General features: G+C 42.7%; 1 protein-coding gene and 1 long non-coding RNA gene across 9 annotated transcripts in view; one reads left to right on the top strand and one right to left on the bottom strand.

The window, feature by feature from the left end:
• LOC310757347 overlaps positions 1–3040 on the top strand; it is a 40622-nt gene extending 37582 nt beyond the window's left edge. Inside the window, exon 9 of the long non-coding RNA XR_014545082.1 lies at positions 2901–3040. This is a non-coding gene — a long non-coding RNA (uncharacterized lncRNA). The remainder of the gene's footprint in view (positions 1–2900) is intronic.
• ITPR1 (inositol 1,4,5-trisphosphate receptor type 1) overlaps positions 1–19174 on the bottom strand; it is a 199790-nt gene that overhangs the window by 14037 nt on the left and 166579 nt on the right. For all 8 annotated transcript variants that reach the window (XM_083600272.1, XM_083600277.1, XM_083600270.1 and 5 more), the window contains 4 exons: positions 15547–15651; positions 11160–11299; positions 10286–10451; positions 8723–8883 (listed from right to left, as the gene is read on the bottom strand). In XM_083600272.1, coding sequence (XP_083456398.1) covers positions 8723–8883; positions 10286–10451; positions 11160–11299; positions 15547–15651 — 572 coding nt within the window. The remainder of the gene's footprint in view (positions 1–8722; positions 8884–10285; positions 10452–11159; positions 11300–15546; positions 15652–19174) is intronic.

Raw genomic sequence — 19174 nt, 5'->3', positions numbered from 1 at the left:
GAAGGGCTAAGCAGGTAATGCAGAGCTCCGCAGCATCTAGGCTGGGTACACAGAATATGGCAGCACACAAGATGGGCTAAGAACCAAGCCAATGTATGTTGCAAGTATTCTGGATTGGGGAAACTGTGATTGAAAGATGCAGTTTTCTTAAAGAGAAAGAAAAATGGAAGCAAAATTAATATTCTTGAGTAGGGGTGGATCTGTCAGTTTCAGTTCTCAGTTTCTTATTTTCCCAATCTTAAATTTATTCTCCACATTTCTACAGCAGTTTTGTGATTAAAATTAAAATAAAATAAAAAACCTCATGAAAATTATTCAGCATTTTAGTATGACTTTCTCCAATAAACACATTTGGTACTGAGTACTCATGCACATATTTTTGGCAAGTGATTCCCCCTAGTATTTGTATGTTATTTTCACCAATATAATTGCTTTTATGCACACTTTCCCCTAATATATGCATTTTGGTTGGAGAACTGCACTGCAAAATTTGGATAAGTGTGAATTTTGAAGGGCAGCTATATTTTGTTTTTCACACTGTTTTGGAAAGTGTGATTTGGTAGAAGAACATTTAAATGCAAGCCAGATTGAGCCCCCCCCCCCACTCTTGAGAATTTCAAACATTATATGAAATTTCTGTCCCCTGTTATTATTTTGGGTCACAAACAGTTTCTTATAAACTGTGAGCCTGAATTTCTGCACTCACAATCTCCTTCTGGATCTCAGCTTCTATGAATAAAAATTTTTAGTACTCCGTTTTGCAAAAAAAATAATCTGCAAATGGCAGAGAAACAAGAGACTTCCAGTATTCAAGAACTTGAGAGTTCTTAACTTACTACTCTGTCACAACTTCTAGTTGCTGCCCTACTTACAAAAATCCCTTTGCACTCTTCATCCCACTATGACTGGAGTGATCATGCCCACAGGGGATGGTTCTGGGGCACGGCTTTCAGCTAGTCAGCACAAGCAAAGCTTGCCAGGGTTACCAGGATAATGGCTATGATTTTTCATTTCCTCACAGACATGTTGGCAGCTTGGGCTTGTACTGAATGGCTGGTGGAAGGTCCCAAACACCTGCTCTCTATGGGAATGTTCAGTTCAGGGAGACTTAGAAAAGTTTGATCATTACCAAATTCTAGCACCTACTTCATACCCACATTTCAGAAAGCAGCAGATTTCCAGAGGGGACAGCCACATTAGTCTCTTGCAGTACAAACCGCAGTGTGAGCAACACATATTTATTTTGACATAAGCATTCATGGACTAAAGTAAAACAAATTTGTTTATAATCCAAAGAATGTAATTCTATATGCCACCCCCTGCATTTCGTTTGTCAATGAAATGCAACCTGTTTCTGAACACGGCACTCTTTACATAGCACTCTGGGACCCAAACAATTTACAAGAATGGACAATTCCACACAAAATGTGAAACTTCATCCTTCCTATAACAGAAACTCCCCTCTCATGCCAAGGAACAGGGTACCCTATCAATCCCGCCCATGTACATGAACATATTTTGATCCCGGCCATTGAACTTCCTTCCTGTCCAGAAGTTACACACTTTTGTATAGATCATTAACCATATTGAGAAAGGGGTTCATGCACAGGGTTTCTGGCTAAATAAACAGATGGCAATAATAAAGGGGTTAAAATCGAGTCAACACACAGGACTTGGAGGGAGGCATACTGGATGAGAGCAACAAATGCACTTGAACATAACAATCCAGGTAAACAGAATAGATAACTCATAGATTAGCAAGAGAGTGAGGCAACTGAACACCTGCCCTGAAAGTTTACAGTGAGGCAGAGCCACAGTTATCAGTCTAAGACTGGTGTGCTGCCTTTAAATCTAGCGCATTAGCTCACTTCAGTGTTCCACAATAAGCCACTCACTGGCGGAAATTGTTACTGTTCCTATTACAGCATGTAAAGGCTGCAATCCTTGTTCCACTAATCTTCATGACAACCATAGGAAGGTGGTAATTAATGTTCCCATTTGATGGTTAAAAAGCAGCCATTAGTATGGCCAGCTTCAGCCAAGGCAAAGCAACATGTTTATTCTATCTACTTTTTATCAGGCTGCAGGGCAGAGGGAGAAAAGAGAAGCAGTACAATTCCATCATCTCTGTGGAAAAATTGGCTGTTTTTGGTCTGCGCCCCTGCAAACTTGGGATCCTAGCTAGTTGTTGTAAGAAGTGTAAGCTTAAGAATTCGTCCCTGAGTTTGCTTCCCTTGTCCTCTCTCCCTGTTCCTTCTTCCTTCTGTGTCAGATTGTAAGCCTAAGAGCAAAGACTTGTCTTACTAACAATCTTACTAACAATCTTTGCAAGACATGGTGGGAATTGGCAAAAATGCTTTAAATAAGTAAATGAATAAATACTTGGACCATGTGCACTCTCAGATTTGACACACAATTATCTCTTTCCCTCCCTCTTTTAACTTCCAATATGCTAAGCAGTGGCACAGCAGAAAGACTATGAATAACTAGTTTGAGCATACGTCAAATGCAGTTTCCGACTTTACGTCTAGAGGACAGAACGTACTAGATATGAACAGGACAGACTTGTTTCTCCCTGCAGCAATGGCTGATGTGTGGCACACCCATTTTTTTTTAGGCCATTTGTTTCAACCCTAGCATTATATAGGCACATTTAATCCCGAGGCCTAATGATACCCAGCTTCCAGCAGCCTTGGCCCAGTACTAGTGACACAACATAGTGTTGCATGCCACCCTGATGTTCAAGTGGTGCAAGATCCCAGGGGTTCTAGGTTCTAACCCAGGGTTCGGTTTCCTTGGAATGTGGGACTTTAGGATATATGGCTTAATTACACATATATTTAGTCTAAGATGGAGGGGTTCACGCATTAACACCCTGGAATGTCTTGTTTCTCCCATAGTCACAGCTTTGGATTCCAGCAGAAATCAAGTGTGGCTCTCACTCCCTGGCTTCTGCCTGCTTCTAGCCCTGCTCTCTCTCACATACTGGCTATTGTCCTTCTCAGTACCAGCCAGGTGAGGGAGGGGCTCACACACATTTGATGTTGTCAGAGCTGCCCGAGATCCCAGCTCACAAAGGACCAACGCCACTTCGTTGTTAAGTACGAAAGTCTTTATTGAAGTTCAGTTTCACTTCCACAGCCGCAGCGTGCAGCTCTACGTCTCAAACTCTAGACTGCTGAAGCTCCGTCTGAATCTCCTCCCCCCAGACACCAGTTTAAGACTCTAGCCTTCCTCCACCTCTTCCTCTGCTCTTTCCTCCTCTGGTTCCGCCTGTCCGTCGGGGTCTCGCCCTTTCTAGACTCTTCTGACCCTGAATCCCCTGAGTCTTCCCCCTCCCTTCGGCGGGCTTTAGGAGCTGGTTCCCAATCCGGGTCTCCTGCTGTCCCTTGCGCCTGTACATTTGAACTTGGCGCGCGCGCCCAGCCGGCAACTTTCCTCCTGACCGTTTCACTGCTGCTGTCACTGCTTCCCCCTTCGGGGAGGCTAGCTGCAACTGACCTCCCCTCCGTTCCCCCACTCTCCGATGGAGGCGTGGTCAGCCCTGACTCATCTTCTCTCCCCGCTGGAGGAGACGCTGGTCCTGACACATGTGACTCTTCCCCCCCACTACGCTCTGGTGGGGAAACTGGTCCTGATCCCCCGCTGCTGCTTTGGGGTTCCCCGCTGGCTCCTTGTTTCTGGTGCGTCCCCCCTGGGACCCCCCTTGCCCTGACCATCGGCGCCCCCTTCTGGGAATCTTCTGATTCGCTGGAGAAGCTCATGGAATCTCTCGGGTCACTGTCATACTCCCCTACGCTGCCCTCGGATTCTTCCCCTTCGCTCTCCATTTCCTCTCTCCCCTGTGCTCCTGCTCCCGAGCCCCTGACAGATGTGTTATTGTGTTTTTATATTTTGCTGGAACCACCCAGCCACCCAGAGTGGTTGAGGCAACCCGGTCAGATGGCAGGAATCATCATCATCCCTTGCACAGAGGAGCTTCCTTTGTTACACTAAGGACCATACTTCTAGTACTTCGGTGGCAACTATGACCCTTGCCCGGCTAATTCAACAATGGAATTCTCCGTTAGATTTTAATCCTTGCTGGATCCAGAGGATTAGAAATGACTCGGGCATTATACAAAGTGACCCCCCCCCCAAAAAAAACCTCATCACAGCAATAGCTTTCCTTTGCTTCTGAAGTTATTTAAGCATGTGATTATGTGAACTGGTTCTCTAGACATTTGGGTGGCGACAAAGCATCAATTATACTGTACCCTACCGTAATTTTAGTCATTCTTCATTTGTATGGGTACACTGGTAGTTAGCTATCATTCTGGGTCGAAGACATATCACACACATAGCAAAGAAAACATACAAATGAGGCCAATCCACTGAATTTCCCTTACCTAAACAACATCCATCAAAACCAACACATTTCATTGTTGTGGAGCTTACTCAGGAGAAGAGTAAAGTGGATTCTCATGATCAGCAGTTCAGCGACCTCAAGCTTAGGCCAAATATAGCATTAAACAGGATGGTTAGAATAAGAGAATCATAGAGTTAGAAGTGAACCTGAGGGTCATCTAGTCTAGCCCCCTGCAATTCAGGAGTCTTAACTAAAGCATCCATGACAGATGGCCATCCAAAGAATACCGTGAAATGGAATCTGTGTTCTGCTCACTGGCAAAAATATCCCTAACTCAAACTAAAATTTCATGTTTCTGTGCTTCACAGTTTCTTGGACTGAAGTACCACAAAATGAAATATTACAAAAAAGATTTGTTCAAATTCTTTCTCTACTCAAATGCAATGATGATGCCAAGATTGCAAGAGCAGGTAATTAGAAACTATGGCTGCAGCTACCTACTGCACACAATAGAAGTGTTATTGTGGTCTTCCCTAAAAGGCAGCGGACCACCTCTTCTTGAGATTTCCCTCTCAGAGCCAATTCAGATGTTCTGTTTTTGGTAGGGTGCAGCTAATAATCACAGCCGTGTGGGCAAGGCTCCATGCAGCTTAGAGAACAGTTTGATGCTCTTTCCCCATGAGTCTGCTAAATCACAAGGGAAAGAACCACGCCAGAACTATACCGCCTCAGAATCTTAGCAGAAGAGACAGCGTGCAGACTTCTCTCCCAGTTTGACAGACTCACGTGATAAAGGCATTTGAACTTCCTTGCAACTTCACAGGGCCCTGGTCAAATGGCTCCATCCTGTAGCTACATTGTAAAACATTTGAACCAGGCCTCAAGAGTAACGGGCTAAATATGTATCAGTGTCTGAAAGTAAAAGTGACCCGTGCATCTCGTTTCCTCACTTCTCCATAACTTCCACAAGTGGAAGTTTCACATTTCCTCCTGCGGTTAGACTTAAAACTGTCTCCACATTTAAAGCATTCACATCTTACTGCAGAGGGAGAAGTTCACATAGAAGCACAGGGAAGAGGAAACACTTGCAAGTCCCTGTTCTCTGAGCCCCTGTCTCTGAGCTTCTGAAGCAGGGGAAGGGATCCCCAACAAGCTCTTTGCATTTTTAAACGTCTTCCGATGCCTTAATTTCTATGGTGTATGCTACTGTTATGCTTTTCTAACTTCTTTCAGCGCATGTGTGTGTGTGTTTTGCATCAATAGAACATAAAACTGTACAATAAAAACCATATAAAAAGTTAACTTTGAGTTTACCAGTGTGGTCACAGCTGCCATAACCAGCAGGAACTGGTAAATAGTACTCTTGGCCAAGAGTCACTGGGACCTCTGGTGATGGATCAAGGAATACCCCCAGGCTGTGTATCTGCTCTATTATTTTGGGCAACTGGTGCACCATGTCACTTCTGTCCCTCTTACTGAGCCCTAGGCATGGAACTATGATGAAATTGGAAAAACAAAACATACATATATTCTCTCTCTCTCTCTGCCTGCCTCTCTCTCTGTCTCTGTTGAACACACACCACTTAAGTCACCCTCAAGCCATGCTGTGCCATGGATGCTTGACTAGCAGAGTTCAACTGCTGGCTTTTCTTGTGCTCACATCCTAAGGAAAACTATAGCCCAAAACCTTTCAGCTATTATGTATGCAACTCCCATGATCAACATATTTTTTTGGGAACAAACTCCTGCAGGGTGCAAAAAAAAAACAACAACACAAAAAAACACGTTACATAACCCATTTTAAAGTTCTGCTTCGTTCCTCGATTAAAAGAGACATTTAGGCAAAAGCACAATGAGCCTTCTTCCAACAGTCTTTAAGGAAATAAGTTGTTTACAGTTATGATATGCATCACAATGCTGAAAATGTGCTACAGCATATGTAAGTGACGAAGAACAGAAAATTCAGGAACATTGTGATTTGACTAGATTTAATAACTGCATTTTGTAACAGACTGCCCATGCATCTTGCAAGTGTATGAAACTATAGCACTGGATATTGGAAGAATCAGGACAGATACTTCTTCATGCAGCACATAATTAAACTATGGAACTTGCTCCCACAGGAGACAATAATGGCCCCCGAACTTGGCTGGCTTTAAAAGAAGTCTGGACAAATTCACAGGGGAGAGGGCTATCAATGGCTACTAGCCATGATTACTTTGTCCTACCTCCACAGTCAGAGGCATAATGCCTCTGAACAGCAGTTGCTGGGAATCACAAATGGGCAGAGTGCTGTTTCGCTCATGTTCAGTTTGCAGGCTTCCCATGAGCATTTCTTCAGCCACGGAGAGAAAAGGATGCTGAATTAAATGGGCTATGTTCTTATGAGTGTGGCAAATCAGCAGCCAAACCTAACAAATGCATATTGCTACTTGTTAGCCTGAGAAGGGGCAAAGTCTACAGAGCTGCCCTGATGACAGGCAGATACTCAGACCATAGAAATACAATTGGTAGAGAGGGCTCCGTGTGATGTCATCTCTTCTGGATAGGAATGAGCATATTGTACTTCCTGTTCATCTCTCTTCCTTTGACCAGCGTTGGATGAAGACATGCCTCTGCTTGCTCCAGCCTCAGGCATGCTTATAAATTTAAGTATTTTGCAGGTTAAACAGTAAATACAAGTGTTTTGCCTGCATAGGTTTTTTTACTGCTACTCTTACTGTGAACCAATGCATGAGTATTTTTAAACTTAATTTACAAGTTCAATGCACAGTGCTTCCAACACCCAAGATGCTCTTACAGAGATTTTGTCTGCAAATTCCTATGCTTTTCTCAAACATACATGATCACAAAGGTTACACCTTTTTAAGTCTAGGCACTTTGACAGGAAGACACTATAGCTTTCCAGCAAAACGTGGAATTAGAAAGGTTTTCCATATGCTATATTAGCATTCCGTCTGATCTACAAAATCCATTCCAACAGAATGCTGCAATTCCCTGGCCGCTGCTTTTCTAGCATGCCGAGGAGCCATAAAATAACAGGCTGTTTACACAGAGGACTGCAACATGCTTCACTTCACCACTAATCCTCTGTCAGGTGACTACTCACAAGATTTCTTTAAGCCCTTAGGAAGCACTCCAAAACCAGGACATAAGAATTCAATGACCCTGAAATAATATAGGTTACCTAATAAGAGATTTTGACAACAGGATTTATATTCCCAACAAGTTAGCATATGTTGCACCTAAAAAGGGCAGTTCCATGCCTTTAAGAAACACGCAAAACCAGCATTTAACTGGATTTGCCTCATAGGAAGTTTCGATGCAGAAGCTATCGGGGGGGAAAGATGCAGCTCACTCTCCTGACCAGTCAATGTGCCAATCAGCAAATCAGACTATGAAGAGAGAAATTTTTTTCAGGACTTATTAATCTAGTATGACCAGAAAAAAGGGGGGTCCACTTTTTTCTACAGAAAAGTGACTTAAAATAAAACCCTCATAAATCAACATGAAGTATATAGGATAGGAACACATAATAAAGGTGTCCTGATTTAAAGTTTTCTCACTCATAAGACAATTGTGATGAAAAAAGGAGAAAACATCTTTATATTATTATAAATTGTTCTCAAAGTAAAGTAAACAGTCTGCTAGGAGACTGATCCCAAAACACAACGGCAAGACTTTGCTATTTAGCCCTGTTTATTTGGCTCCCTTGCATAAATATGTTAAAGGCTTAACAACTTTAGTTATGAAGATGCTAGCACTGATTGCTGCAATAAACATTTGGGTCTCACCAAAGAATCCTTTGATTAATTTAATATTAAATCAGAGAGGAACCTTAAATGAATTCACCCCTCCTTTGCTTGCATATTATGGGGCTATTGTCATTACAGAACCCAATCTAAGCCTAGTTTAAAAATTAGATGTATTTGACTATGACTCCATATTAATGAAAAAGTAAGAAACTGTATTAGGAATTCTCTCTTTTTTTGGACTATTTTGCAATTTAGTATATTAATTAATGTTTCATTGTCACCTCCACCACCTCTTCTGATGGGTATTTTGGGACTGGAAAAAGCCAACAGGCAGACAGAATGGCACACTACAGCCTCTGGATAGTGACTAGGGTGGCAGGCAAAAAAACCAGTCACCTGAAAAATAATTGGAGCATTTACCACCTTTTCATGCTTTCTGCATGTTTAACCAACAATAAAGGAAACAATACTAGACTTGTTTGATTGATTGGGATACTTTTGGTTTCCCCATCTTCTTTTCCTTAGGTCTCACTTAATGGTACAAACTGGATTTGCATTTAGTTAAATCAAAAGCAAAGTCTGGAAAAGCCACAGTTCAGGACCAGCACGCCCAACTCACCTTTATCATTTCAGCCACGTAGCTTTCAGGCCCGGTATATTCCGTAGAATCCTTTACTTTGACCAAGACAATGAAGAACAAGTAGTGCCACATATTATGCTCCTCTTTAATATGCTCTTCAAAAGTGACCGTCTTATTATCAAACTTGTCTCTCTCCAGACCTAAAGGGGGACACACAGCCAAGTCACCTCCCTTAAGATTTTTACAGTGGAAAAATTATCACAATGAAAAGAACACATTGAAGGTAACAGGATTTCCCAAATTTGTCCACCTTTATTTTGAGGGCTGAATGCACTGGTACAGGGCACCTGTCCCTTCAGAACAAAGGCTTCCATTTACACTGGTCTGTCATCTGTTCATATGGGTGAGTGGGATGTGTTAGGGGGAGGAAGGCAGTTTGGCCAGAGCAGCCTGCATTACTGACCTCCCACTGCTGACATGTGGGTGCCTAGGTCCTTATAACCTCACCCTACCATTCAATGCCAGAACCACAAGCAGCTGAAACAACTAAAGTAGTGTCCCCGCCTTAGATATCATAGATTGCAACTAGCAATGGAGACTTTTTCACCTGTGCAATGCGACTTCCTCTTCCCTCCCCATGTGCCTCCAAATCTGCTCTGGAAGGCTGGAGGAATTTCTTAAAATCTTAAACGAAACCTACTTCAGGGAAGAACAGTGAAGTGGGTTTGTGACCTCACTGGTCCCCAGCCAATTAAGGCATCAGTGCTGCTCCTGCAACCAGGAAGGATGTGTTGCCCCTGAGCTCAGCTGGAGGTAAAGTATTTATGTCTGCTCAAATTGCAGAAAGTGGGGCGCTACCACGGGTTCTCTGCTAAAATTTTGTCTTGACACCCAACTGGAGCTTTTGGTTTCAGCCACATTGGGGGGGGGGGGCGGGCAGATGTTCTGCAGCTGTTGTATAGGAAACTGCTTTAGGTAGCACACTTTTTCCGCTGCTTAAAAAACTCAAGGAATTCCATACATTGCAGAAAAAAATTGTATGGGCTTTATAGTACCCATATAAAATGCGGCTGCTCAGCATGGTGCAGACCTTGAAACATTATAACACATTATAAAAACCACAGTCTTTTCTAAGCTTCGAAGAAGTTCAACTCTCTTTTTTTGAAAATGAAGCATCTCAACTCTGCATAAGTATCTGATGACTATATGCCATTATTAACACTGAGTTTGTGAAAACACAATTATTATCTGCCATTCAGGAGCACATTTTACAAATACACAAGTAAGCTTGTACCCACAAACAATTCATTTATAAAATAGTTTTAAAAACATGTACACAGACATAAAACAGGAATGGAAAGTCCCCTTACCAAATCAACATATTTTACAATATCAAATCAGTCATTCAGATTTACATGGAGATTCCTTCCTTTCATTCATTCATTCAAAAAGTAAGAAACATTCTACTAATTATACAAGTGATTACAAACATCATCATCAGGTAAATACTGAATCCACTGTCGAAGCCATACATTACTATTACTGCATTTGACTCTGGGGCAGAACAGCTGCTAGTTTCATAGCACTGGGTTCAACACTTACCACAAATAAAGCATGTTGTTTTTAGTATTTCTTCTTTCTTTTGTTTCTCGCTTCTTAGATCCGCAAAGGTATCAATAATAACACCAAATATCAGATTGAGGACAATAATGATCACCATGAAGAAGAAGAGGAGGTCATAGATCACTCTTGCAGCAAAAAGGGGCTCCTAAAATAAAATAGTTTTAAGATGAACAAAATTGGAGCCTAAAAGGCTTTGGCGCAAAGAATAGCATGCTGCACAATGCAAAATGAAAAGAGAAATGATATCAAGAGGGGCGTAAACTTGTGACCACTGCATACATAGATGTGTGTTTGGGGGGAAGTCTTGCTATTTATTTGCAGGGGGTGGGGAGAATTTATTTTTTGTACCTGTGGCCTTATTAAAATTGTTAGTAACTACTGTAGTGCTAGCATTCCAATAACATTAGAAAAGTTTTTACAGTAGTTCTGATATTGCAGGTATTAACTGCTGCATTTCATAGGAACCTCTTTGCGTGACCAAAAGATGCTTGTATGTCACATATAGTTTAAAAAAAAACAAACCACAACATTGTTGGGGAGTGCTTGCACAGAGCTTAATTATTACAGCAGTATTTTTCCACTTAAGAGTACTTTTAAGGTATAAGTCTCCAAGTACTCACATTCCCTTACTCTTGACAGTACTAGAACCTGTTCATTTAGTAAAGGCAATTACACACACCTACACTTAAAGTTAAATAACCAAACTCCTTTGTACATGGCACACAACTTTTTTCCAATTGATGCAGCGACATATTTCCTCCCCATGGAAAAGTGTTCTAATCCTTTAATGGGCATCTAACCCTATTTGGTTTCTCTTGCACTACATCCCCTTTCACATACGGTGGTAATTTACCTCCTTGGAAGGTTTCCTGAGGACATCTCCAACACCACCCCCACTCCGCAGGCCATGGCTAAGCACAGTAACAATGCACATCAGCAATGTCTCGCACGTATGTTCTTTATCCTCTTCCTCAGCTTCTTCAGAAAACAGCTCTGTTAAACAAAGCAAGTTAGGGTACCATTGTGAGACAAGGTTGGTTTGGAAAACTCTCATCTAGTACATTTTTATCTTTGCTTGAATTTGCACCACCACTTTGAAGATATTCATGAAGTCAAAGGAACAGACCTCCCTTTCTTTCGCCTCTTGAGATGCCACACCTTGGGTACAGAATGACACAAGTTGTGAGGGTGTAAAAAAATTGCACCCATTAGGAATATGGCAACAGCACACCCCATCAAGTGATAAGGGCACAGCCACCATGGACCGAGTTGTGGGGACTTTTAAAATACCTCCAGTACATGATAGGAGCGATATAGGTAATCTTTTAAGACATAGATGAATAGAAAATCCTAAAGCAAACTTAAATTAATCTTAATATAGTCCTTTACCAGTTCTAGAAACATTGAACATAGTAGCTAAAGCCAAACACTTGCACATGTGAACATAAAATATACAAATCTCAATTTCTCGTTAATAATGCAGAGCTCTGAATCTCTCTGAACATAATTTTTAAGCTCACAAGAGTTACTTTGGAGCAGGACTATGGGTAGTCGTAGTCCCCCTACAATCTCCAGCTCCCTGGAAGAATCCCAAATGCTGTTTGCAGCTCTTTCCCACCTCTTTCTGGAATGGTCAGGGATGATGGGAGTTGTAGTTCAGCTACTGGTTAGCCACCTCAGATCAAAAGTCTACCCACATCTATCAGATGTGCAGGTAGAAATGGAAAATTGCCTGTGCCTTCACATCTGCACTGCCCTTCTCTTCCTGGATGCAGAGGTACATGATGCAGCTGGGGACAGTTTTGCCCGTGGAATGCAGCTAGGCAGCCAAGCTGCGTAGCGCAGACATTTCCAACGCTCCCTGGGCCGCAGGGTGAGCAAAGCACCTTGTGGGCTACTGTCACCGAATTCAACAAGGACGGAACAGAAAAAGGCACAACAGAGAAATTTTAAAAGGAGGGGCTGAAAGATGGGGGTGCAGAGAATGCAATGACTGGCCAAGTTTAAAGCCATTTTTTAAGGAGATGCGATTAAGCCAGTGTATGCTCTTTGTAAGCAGAGAAGAGCTGTTTTGTTTACTAAGAGGGCTAAATAGAGCTGGTACTGGAGAAACAGAAACGTAGGAATGTAGATCTGTGGTGGTACAGAAAGAAGAATGTGTATGTGTCTGCTGGTGTGATCAAGCTATGGGGTACATAGGTTATTGTTAATAGGTTATTTATTTTAGTGTTTAATTGGAAGCCGCCCAGAGTGGCTGGGGAAACCCAGCCAGATGGGCAGGGTATAAATAATAAAATATTATTATTATATTATTATTATTACATACAATGGAGAGAGAGAGAACATTATGGACAGAGAACAGGAGACACAGAAGAGACCACGTGGTATGGGTTACAGAGAAGAAAGCAGGGTGGTGGTGGTGGTTTAAAAAGCAGAGTCCAAGTTAAATTAAATTTCTTCTTCTTCTTTTTCAAATAATGCAGCAATGTAGCAAAGAGAAAGTGACCATAAGAATGATTCAACTTATGCACCACAATCATACAGAAAACGTTTCTGTTCTGTTTGGTTTATTTAAAAAAGTACGACATATCTCCTTTTTCCCCAAGGATAGAAGCAATCTACCAAGAATGACTACATATTCGTCAGGTCTTCCGACACCACTTCCTCCTCCTCCAGCTCAAGGTGACTGGGATGAATCATTCTGTGTTTCTTAATTTGTCTTAAGGAATGAACCAGGGTAGTCTTCAAAGGACTCACTGACCTTCAGAAGTTTGAGATCTTAAAGCCCTTTGACTTCCTAAGATGCCAAAATTCCATCTGGGCCTGATAGCATATATTATTCATTGCAGTAACAAACAAAAAAAGTTGCAGGAAATGATGGGGGAATTGGCACTACTTAAAAGTCAATCACCATAATAAATGTGGCTGAACAATCAGTCGCTCCTGGATGCTTCCAGATTGGGGGGGTGTGATCCCTTGCCAACAAGCCACTCAGATCCCATTTTTTTCTGTGTGAAGTTGGCATAAGAACATAAGAAGAGACTCTTGGATCAAGCCAGTGACCCTTCTAGTCCAGCTTCCTTTTCCCACAGTGGCTAATCAGATGCCTGCAGGAAGCCTGAAGCAGGTACCTGAGCGCAATAGCACTCTCACCTCCTGCAGTTTCCAGCAACTGGTATTCAGAAGCCTATTGCTTCCAACTTTGGAGGGGGAAATACAGCCGTGTCCTCCATGAATCTGTCTAAACCTCTTTTAAAGCCATCCAAGTTGGTAGCCATTTCTACCTCCTGTGGGAGTGAATTGTACAGTTTAGCTCTTTGCTGGGTGAAGAAGACCTTCCTTTTGTCTGTCCCAAACCCTCCAGCATTCAGCTTCATTGTGCAGATTCAATCTTACGCTTTTCAAAATGTATCCACAGGAAGTGCTTAAGAGAAAACACAACCAACTCATATTCCCATGTTTCACAATGGGGTCAGTGAAGGTTTGTGCCTTTTTCAGGGGCTGGACAACACCCATCTCCATTTGTTCGTTTGTTTTTGAAAAAATAATCATAATACAGAGGTCTTGCACCAGTCTGAAATTTAGCTGTATTATTAATAATGATTTATAAGTTGTTCACTATAAGAGAGTCTCTGAGTGAAAAATTAAGACCTGAAGGCATAGCATAAAATAAAGAACTGCATACAGTAGACCATTACAGTGACCCATAAAAGCAGACCCAGACAAACAGTAAAACTTTAGCAGCAGAAACCAGTTGCAGCGGAATATACTGAAATGCTGTTAAAGAGGTCTTGTGCAAGACCTTTGTATTAAAAATAAATTTAAAAACTCCTGGTGCATGTACAGTGTTTACAGTCTCCAAGGTAATCTCCCACATAGGTTGAGAACAGCTCTTCTGAGCTGGATTGTTGATGTTCTAACATGCCTTCTGCATACAGCAATTGGTGGAAATAGCTATTTTCACTCTCTTGAGTTGTTAAAGCATTTTTTGTTTGCAGACTGGTTAAAGGATAAAGTTTATTTGATAAGGTATTTGATTCCCCTAACAAAACACAATGGCTCTAAGAAATTTTAGTTTTGTGTATACACTGCTATTTTGGATTGCGGGCACGCTGGCGGCTGCAGGGTTGAGCCTTCTTTTGTTGAAAGACATCATAAATTTCATTTTTTAAAAAAAATGGTCATATTGTTTGGGACACTGGAGACAAAATAGCAAGGTTGTGCTCCAGTGTGGAGCAAATGGAAGTAGAAGCGTGGCGATAGAGAACAACCACAGAAACGTCACCACGTACAACAAACCACCCACCAGAAAAAAAGTAGAGGAAGCACTAACAAACTTCCACACCAGTGGCAACTACAGATGCATAATAGATTATTATTATTATTTGCTTATTGGATTTACCTCAGTAAGAGGAAATCCAGATTATATGTGCAATAAAAAGAAGAAATAAGAAAAAGATGGGCTGGCATTTAATTAAGACCAATGGGGCACAAAACGTGTGTGCATGAGCAGCACTGATTCTGCAATAAACTTCCTGCTGGGGGGGGGGAACACACCTCTTTGTGGAAATTGAATTTTGGGGAGAAAATGATTTTGGGTGGGCAGGCAAGGGTTCTGAAAGGCAAATTTATCTGCAAGGAGAGAAAAGGCTTTGAAGCGTAAGTAATGGTAACTAGATGCTGCTGCTCCATAAGAATACACAAAGATCTCTGCTAGATCAGGCCTGCTCAGAATTCTGTTTCCAGCAGCAGGCCATGAACCTCTCTGGAGGCTTGCAAGAAGGGCACAAGGGCAACAGCGTACACTGCATCTGAACACTGCATTCTTTTTAGATGCAATAGCTGGTAAGAGCAGCTTCCATGGGGCTGAGCTTTGAGCATGTGGATCCCAAGGAAAAGGTTGGGTGGGAGTGGATTGTACCTCTTAAGTTTTCACTAGTTCGTGTAAACATTGTATGATGCCGATTTGCTGCCTCTAACAACGGCAATGGATACCAGAGCACTGCTTCTCAGCCTTTTGGCTAAGACCAATCATGGGTTACCAGACCACCAGCAACAACCAACATTGTTATGTGGGTCCAATCCTCTATGCCAGCTTGGGATTCTAGCACAGCATCACGTGTTGTCATCTCAGTCTGTGGTAGGACTAGCATGCAAAGGAAGTTGGTGTGTGTAGGTTCCATATGACACAGAACTCATGCATTGAGAGCTGCATTTAAAAACTGGTACCCGATACTTACCTGCCGAAGGAACAACAGAAGAGCAGTTTTCCCCACTCTCTATTCTGCATACATTAGAATACAGGAACTCTGCGGTCATTGCCTCACCAGCTTCAGTATGCTGATCTGAATGTGTGCAAATTAAGACACCAAGGATGTAGCTTTAAAAACAATACACCAAAGTTCTTACACAACCATTAGCATGCACGGTTACCACTTGTTGTTTTTTAAAAAATAATTATTGTGAATTTTAAAATGTCTGTGTTGCCGTTCAGTCTAAATAGACTCTCAAGAGGACTTGAAACAAATAAAGATGTATAAAATTTATAGGCAAAGGAAAATGCATACTGTACAAGTTTAGCCAGCTTTCTTTATAAGTTCACCAGGGTTTAACATTCAAAACCATTGATACTTTATATTGAATTAAATGTAAAAAAAAACCCCCACCAAAACTCAATTGTTCCTGTTTACTTCATTCAGAATGATACAATTACTCCATATCACTGCTTAAAAATCTGAACAACAGCTCGCAGTCATCATATATGTTGCATTTCCAAAACAGACATGGCTTTGTGACACTTCTTTTTTGTTCTGGGGTACCTGTTGTATGGGAAAGGTAGCATGTATGGAGCAGGGAAAATATTTCATTTGAATCTGTTTGAGAGATTGTCTGGCATTTATCACATGAGATGGGGGGCTGTTAGTGGGTTTGCCCAGTATGGGCTATATCCCAGATCTCATTCAAGTAAAAAAAAAATTCTCTGAGCCAAAGTTAACACAGTTTTTTCTTGACTTCTTTCATATGGCAGTCAGAACTGGGCCCAATTCTGTGGCAAAAAGGGACTTGAACTCTAGCCATCTTCACCTAAGGATAGCTAAAATGTGATCATGACAAAATTTCTCTAATTCATTCCATCTGATGAATGGCTGTGGCTGAAAGTGTTGTTATGCCAGCCGTGCAAAACCTTTCCAGCACTGCTATCCTTATTTGTGAGTGGGGGATTACCAGCCTAATCTGGATGTTCCTACCTAGTCGCCTGATATTGGTTATGTTTAGGGAAATACAGCTGAGGGGGGGGGGAGGCTGCTGCAAAGTTGATTGTAGCAGCAGTGCTAGGCAGATGGGGTGAAAGGGGAAAGAAAAGGACTTGGGGTGGGGGATTCTGCTTGCAAAGACAGCTTAAAGAGAAACTGTCAAACCACCCTCTTCCAGTGCCCCTCCTGCAATGACCTACACAGCCCCTCCCCTTATTTCCCTAAAACAAATAAACAAACCCTGAACAGGGCTATAGCTAGTGGGTGGTGAGGTGGGCCCCCGCCAGAGGCACCCTGTCCAGCCAGCACTCCCTGCCCGCAACCCAGGCAGGGCAGGGAAGAGGGCGTGCTGGGCGGCGCCAGCTCTGGGCTGCCCCCCTCACCCCTTGGCCCTCCTGGTACCTGGCCTGGTGGGGCAGCCTGCGCACGCCCCGAGTGTCTCATCCTGTTTGGCCATCTGGCTCTGCCTCTCCCAGACCTTACTCAGGGTCGGGGCTGGGATGGTTCACCAGCCTCAGCCCGACACTGCCTGGCCCACCTCACTGCCTGCACCCCTGCCTCTCCAGATGTCAGGCCTACTCCAGAGTCACTTCTCTCTCCTTTCGCACACCTTCACTCAAGGGTGCCAACTTGAATAAAATATATGGGGGGGTGCAGGTAAGCACTACCCTGTATAATTGACCACAACACGGAGTGCATGCACACTGTTTGAATGGGAATGCCCATTAAGTGGGGGGGGACTCCTAAAATTTTTTAGGGTGTGTGTGAAGGAACCTTGGCCCCAAGGAGTTGGCTCCCATGCCCTTCTTCCTATTAAAGTGGGGTGCTCCACGCGTAAGTAGGAAGACGCTTATACAGTGGTACCTCGGGTTAAATACGCTTCAGGTTACAGACGCTTCAAGTTACAGACCCCACTAACCCAGAAATAGTACCTCGGGTTAAGAACTTTGCTTCAGGATGAGAACAGAAATCATGCAGCGGCGGCACAGCGGCAGCGGGAGGCCCCATTAGCTAAAGTGGTGCTTCAGGTTAAGAACAGTTTCAGGTTAAGAACGGACCTTCGGAACGAATTAAGTACGTAACCAGAGGTACCACTGTACACCATCATTTAGGTCAGCCTTCCCCATCTTGGTGTCCTCCTTCAATCAGAATTCATTACAAGGTTAAATGTGTTAGGAATTGAATGGGGGGGAGCTTGGAGGAGAGGCGGAAAGAAGAGCTAATTTGTCCGTGGCTAGGGGGCGCTATCTGGATGGTTCTGACAGGGGCGCAAGATCACCTAGCTATGGCTCTGACCCTGAAACAATCTAGTGCTGCCTGAGCCCCACAGTTGTTAAACAGAATGCAGCTGTAGGAGTTATTAGCTACCACCATCCTTCCTCATCTGATCTATTTGCTTCGATTTCTAGCCAAAATACCCTTCCCACATTCGCACCACACAACAGGTCCCAGCAAAAGTCAGTTTGGTTCAATTTGCTCCCTTCTTAAAACACCCTCCCAACCCAACCAGTGCTTAACTGCCTTCTCACTCCATTGGCCAGCATGCAGGCATATACCATATTTTTCCATCTATAAGACGCCCCCATGTCTAAGACTCCCCCTATTTTTGGGACCCAGGTTTAAGAAAATAGGGGGAGATGTATCCGTGTATAAGAAGCCCCCTAATTTTTGACATTTTTTGGGGGGGACCTAGTCTTATACACTGAAAAATACGGTACTTATTACACTTTTCCCAGAGCAAAAGTTAACATTCCCCTCCCCTTTTCTTTTGCTCCAGACCAAGTTAACCTTTAAGCTGCACAGTGAGTCACTCTAGACTTTTCCTGTGACTCTGCTGATAATCTGCTTTATTTTGGCTACAGAAAGTTAGAGATGCAACAGAGGCAAATTGTATGCATGCATCTCTGCCCTACCCGTGCCTGGAAAAGCAACTGCAGGTATCCGGGCATGTGGGGAGTTTCTAGAGGCATATGAGACGCCTAAATAGGGTTAAGTTGAATTACCATTGATCAGAAATAGGGTTCTACTTGCATGCCTAGCTCTTCTCTGCCATTCTCCCCAATTTGCATCTCCATACTCTTTGCATTTAAATTTTCCTGGACCAGAATTCCCCAATCTGGTGCACTCCAGATATCCCTGGAGTCTGATGCCCAGTGCTTTTTTCTAGAAATAGAGATGCCGTTACTGTGTACCCTTGAACACCCCCCTGAAAAAAAAGCACAGCTGATACCTTTCAGCCCCTGACAGTATGGCCAATGGTTAGGGATAACATGAGCTGCAACCAAGCAACATCTGAAGAGCAATGGGCTGCATGAAGCTATCCTAGGCATCCCCCAAAAACTTTTCTTTTTTTTCTTTTTGCCAAAAATGTACAACTTGGAAGCAGAAAAGGGAATTATGTAAGACGATTATATGATCTTTTAAAAATCACAAGTATGTCTAGAACACATAACATGATTATATTTGGTCCTCTGCTGGGTCACTATGGGCTATTTTGGAACACACGCACATAGTTTTGATCACAAAGTACTAGATAATCCCTACTAATGTGTGCTACGGGGCAAAAAACATCCACATTATTCTCTAAAGGAGATATTGATGCAGTCATGTTTTA

This window comes from Podarcis filfolensis (genome assembly GCF_964270895.1).
Source record: "Podarcis filfolensis genome assembly, chromosome: 2".
Lineage (NCBI taxonomy): Eukaryota > Metazoa > Chordata > Lepidosauria > Squamata > Lacertidae > Podarcis > Podarcis filfolensis.
Note: the sequence above shows the minus strand (reverse complement) of the source record. Positions and strands in the feature narration are given on the sequence as shown.